This window comes from Nansenia antarctica (assembly GCF_963989245.1).
Source record: "Nansenia antarctica genome assembly, chromosome: 2".
Taxonomy (NCBI): domain Eukaryota; kingdom Metazoa; phylum Chordata; class Actinopteri; order Argentiniformes; family Microstomatidae; genus Nansenia; species Nansenia antarctica.
The window spans coordinates 29198234-29203233 of NC_137675.1; the positions used below are offsets into that span (position 1 = coordinate 29198234).

At 59.3% G+C, this 5000-nt stretch overlaps 1 protein-coding gene across 1 annotated transcript in view; it reads left to right on the forward strand.

Annotated features, from left to right (window-relative positions):
* pkd1a (polycystic kidney disease 1a) overlaps window positions 1-5000 on the forward strand; it is a gene marked incomplete at both ends in the record, with an annotated part of 87908 nt that overhangs the window by 30560 nt on the left and 52348 nt on the right. The window contains 3 exon segments of the mRNA XM_080522953.1: window positions 1-2551; window positions 3125-3625; window positions 3922-4521. The exon segment at window positions 1-2551 is cut by the window's left edge and continues 88 nt beyond it. Coding sequence (XP_080379079.1) covers window positions 1-2551; window positions 3125-3625; window positions 3922-4521 — 3652 coding nt within the window.

Genomic DNA, 5000 nt, shown 5'->3' on the forward strand with positions numbered 1-5000 from the left:
CGTGGACATCGTCACGGAGCCCAGTCTCCTCCAGGCCGGCCAATCAGCCGCCTTCGAGGCCCACGCCTTGCCCTCGGCCTACGGCATCGACTACGTCTGGGCCTTCGGGGACGGCTCCGCCCAGCAGCGGGGGACCAGCAGGCGCGTGGAACACGCCTACGCGGACAGCGGCGTCTACAACGTCTGCGTTGCCGTGGACAACACCATCAGCAGGACGGACGCCTGCGCGGAAATGTTGGTATACGAGGAGGTCGAGGGGTTGACGGCGTTCGCCCCCGCCCCCACGGAGCTCAACACCCCCACCGAGGTCTCCGCCCGCTCTGTCGCCGGCAACAACGTCACCTGGAGCTTCGCCATGGGCGACGGGACCGTGTACACGGGCGGCGAGCCGCTGGCGCTGCACACCTACGTCAAGGACGGCAACTACACCGTCAACGTCACGGCGGCCAACGCGGTGAGCGCCCGGTGGGTCAGCGTACACGTGCAGGTGTTCGTGCTGCAGGTGGTGAGGCTGGATCCCTCCGGCTGCGTCCGGGAGCACACCGAGATCTCCTTCCAGGCCCTGGTGTCCGGGAACGCCACCGCCCACCGGTACGAGTGGAGCTTCGGGGACGGGACCCCCAACGAGACGCACGCCGGGATCCCCGGGGTGGCGCACACCTACCTGGGCAGCGGGGACTACCACCTCTCCCTGCTGCTGTCCAGCGGAGCGAACAAAGCCAACTTCTTCGCCTGGGTGTGCGTCCAGCCGGCGGTGGGCAACGTGAGCCTGACCCCGGAGAGGAGTCACTTCAGGCTGGGGGAGGAGAGCCGGTTCACGGCCAGCGCCCGGCCAGAATTCGACTACGCCTACCTGTGGGACTTTGGGGTGGACGATTCCTCCGCTCTCGTCCAGGGCTCTGAGGAGATCGCATTCACCTATAAGAGTCCCGGCGAGTACCTGGTGACGGTCACTGTCTTCAACAACATCTCGAGTAGCAACGCCAGTGTTCTTGTCGAAGTCCAGAGGCCTGTGGGCCCGGTTGTGGTGCAACACAACGGCACCCATTTCAACAATCTGACTCTGAGGGAAGTTTACCTGTTCGCCGCCTCGTCCTCCTCGTCCCCGGACGTCCTCTACACCTGGGATTTCGGCGACAGGGTCCTCCTGACGGGCCCGAACGTCACCCATACCTACAACTCCTCGGGGGACTTCAACGTCACGCTAACGGGCGCTAACGACGTCAGCCGCAACCGCACCGAGTTGTCCGTGTCCGTGCTGGCGCCCATACGCGGGCTGGCGGTCAACGCCAGCTTGGTCAACGTCCCGCTGAACTCGTCGGTCCACTTCCGGGCCCAGCTGGAGGAAGGGGACGGCGTCCGCTACTCCTGGATCCTGTGCGACCACTGCAGCTCCAACTCCGGGCCGCGCATCGACCCCAACGTCTCGTACACCTTCCGCTCCGTGGGGACCTTCAACATCATCGTGACGGCGGAGAGCGACGTCAGCGCGGCGCAGGCCAGCATCTTCATCTACGTGCAGCGCGAGCTGGAGGGGCTGCAGATCGTGGCCGAGGAGGAGGGGGCGGCGGGGGGAGGAGGAGGAGGAGGAGGAGGAGGTTGCTGCTTCGCCACGAACCGCCCTCTCCACCTCCACGCCTCGCTGAGGGAAGGGACCAACATGTCCTTCAGCTGGGACTACCACAGAGAGCAGGAGCCGCTCGGGGCAGTGTACAACCGTAGCAGCAAGACCATTGAGGTCAACTTCCCCACGCCGGGGCCCTGTGAGGTCTCGCTCAGGGCGACCAACCTCCTGGGCCAGCTAGCGGTGAACAGAACCCTCTATTTCTTAGACCCGGTGGGAGAACTCGACCTACAGACCAGCGTCAACCCGGTGGCGGTCAATGCCTCGACCAACATGACCGTGTTCGCCAGCAAAGGCTCGGACCTGCGGTACCGCTGGTGGATGGCGGAGGGCGGGGTCCTGTCTTGGAACGAGCCTTGGGTGGTCCACGCGTTCACTAGTCCGGGGCTGAAGCTGGTCAGCGTGGAGGTGTCCAACCAGGTCAGCTACGAGACGGTGTCCGACGTCATCAGTGTACAGGAAGTGGTCGCCGGGGTCACGTTCACAGCCACGAACGTGACCGAGGAGAACTTTGTGGCGTCCGGCGTCAACGTCTCTCTCCAGGGCGCGATAAGAGCGGGGACCAACGTGACGTGGACCTGGCGGTTACCGGGACGAACGGAAACGGGGAAAAAGACATCCCTTGTCTTCCTCAGACCCGGGCGGGTCCCGGTCGAGCTGAACGCCACGAACGACGTGAGCGGAGAAGCCGTCTCGAGGGACTTCTTCGTCCAGGATAAGATCCAGGGGCTGGACCTGAAGGCCAGCAAGCGGATCGCGGCGGTCGGGGAGAGGGTGGAGTTCAGCGTGGCGGTGGCGTCGGGAACGGACGTCAGCTTCATCCTCAGCATCAGCGGGGACTCGACCGTGAACCCTCTCAACCAGACCTACGTTCACCAGTTTGGCCGCGTCGACACCTACATGGTCAACTTGACCGCTCACAACAAGGTGAGCATTTCCTGAGAGTTGTCATGGTTATTACAGACCACACTTTCATGTAAACAAATTCTGACGTTTATTATCAATGATCAATTTCCTTGTAAAGTTGTGAAATGTGAAATGTTTGGAGAAAAAACAAAAAAACGTGTCATGGTGACATTCTTTTAATCGACGGTGATTCCCTTACATTTCAGTCACGTTTTTCATCAGGCAAATTACGGAATCTTTAAACCAGGGTTCCCACGGGTACTTGAAATCCTTGAAAGTTTGTGAATTTGAGAAAAAAAAATCAAGGTCTTAAAGGTTTTTGAAAATAGACATGGGTCATTGAAAGTGCTTGAATTCCCCTCTCTCTCTCTCTCTCTCTCTCTCTAAAAAGAGCCTCTCTTTTTAATTGTTGTCTGTGAGCGGATAGTTCTATCAATTATATCAATTGTCTCAAACTATGCCATGTTGGGTCCTTGAATTTGAGGGAATTTAGTCTTGAAAGTCCTTGAAAGGTGCTTGAATTTGACGTTTCAGAAGGTGTGGGAACCCTGTAAACACTTCATAGTCAGTAAAAACCCTTTCGTCTCCATCCAGGTGAGCTCCGAGCGGCGCCACCTGCAGGTGGAGGTGATGGAGCCGGTGAACCGCCTGAGGATCCTGGACTGCTGCGAGGCCGCCATCCCCGTGGGCGTCAAGAAGACCTTCGTGGCCGACATCCTGACCGGCAAGCCCGTCACCTTCCTGTGGACCTTCGACCTCCACCACTACCACCCCACCCCCCACATGGGGAAGGAGGCCACCTACACCCCCAACGAGGCCGGCTCCCTCACCATCTACCTGAGGGCGTTCAACTCCCTCCACGGCCAGAACATCACCAAGCACATCCAGGTCCAGAACATCCTGACGGGCGTGGGGTTGGAGGCTCAGCCGCGGGACACCTTCATCAACAAGACGGTGACGCTGACCGCTAGCGTCCGGCCTCGCTCCGCCGCCGTGACCTACCTGTGGGACTTCGGGGACGGCTCGACGCCCCGGCTCTCTAGCGCCCCCTCTGTCGGATATGTGTACTCCCTCCCTGGTCACTACCACGTTCAGGTAATATATGTTGTAAAAAAAAAAAAAAATCTTCTTCTTCTTTTTGCGATGTTTCATAACGTTATTATAGCATTACTAACATCTGTTGCTCTCTGCACTTTACATTTTAGGAGCACTATTTCCATTGACTGTCGTTTTTTAAGTCTTGACTTGTTGTCTTCGTTGAAATGAGATAGACAGACACACAGACAGACCGATCAATCGATCCTTAAACACATTTCCACCTTTTGTCACGACAGTGAAAACCTTTCTACTAGAAGTATGATTCAACTCACTCAACTCTCATACCGACCCAGGTGAACTGCAGCAACCTGGTGAGCTGGACCGACGCTCGGGTGGCGGTGAACATCACGGTCCTGGAGTGCGAAGAACCGGAGGTCCAGGTGGTCCAGGCCCCCCGGCTCGCCATCTGGTGCTACCAGCCCACCCTGGTGGAGGCCAGCGTGGACCTGAAGGGGTGCGCCCGCTACGGCGCCCAGTACCTCTGGGAGATCCTCCCCACGCCTCACTGCAGCGACGACGACAACTCGTCACCGTCGTCCCGCCGGCAGCTGGCGACGAGGACGGGGTCACGGATCCCCGCCACGGTCCCCCTCCCCGCGGACGTGGACGTCCGACGGCTGCAGCTCTCGGTGCCCAAGATGGCGCTGCGGGCCGGGAACTACACCCTGGTGTTCTCCCTGTCGTACGAGGGCGTGCCGCTGAGGAAGGCGGCGTGCCTGCAGCTGTCCGTCATGGCGGCCAAGCTGGTGCCCATCATCGAGGGCGGCACCTCCCGGGTCTGGTCCCGGACCCAGGACCTGCAGCTCAGCGCCGAGCAGTCCTACGACCCCAACATGGACCCGGACAGCCAGTCGCTGCTCCACTACCACTGGGAGTGCGAGAGCACCTCGAAGGTAGGGACGCAAGGTTACTGGGTGAGGTGTGGTGGGGTGTGGATGTGGTGTGGGTGTGTTGTGGGTGTGGGGTGTGGGTGTGTGGTGTGGTGGGGTGTGGTGTGGGTGTGTTGTTGGTGGGGTGGAGTGTGGCGTGGATGTGGTGGGGTGGAGTGTGGGTGAGGTGTGGTGTGGGTGTGGTGAGGGTGGGGTGTGGTGTGGGTGGGGTGTGGGTGTGTTGTGTGGTGAGGGTGTGGTGTAGTGGGGTGTGGTTTGGTTGGGGTGTGTGTGTGGGTGTGGGGTGTGGCTGTGTGTGTGTGATGTGGGTGGGACTGTGGTGTGGATGTGGTTTTAAGACACGCCTGCATAGACGCAGGCTTTGGGCCTGAACAGGCAGATAGTTTTGGGATTTGATACGGTTTGATAAAATTTTGTTTTTGTTATCGCCGTTGTTTTACCCACTTTTTTTTCCTTTTTTGTTTTGACATATCGCTGTTGAG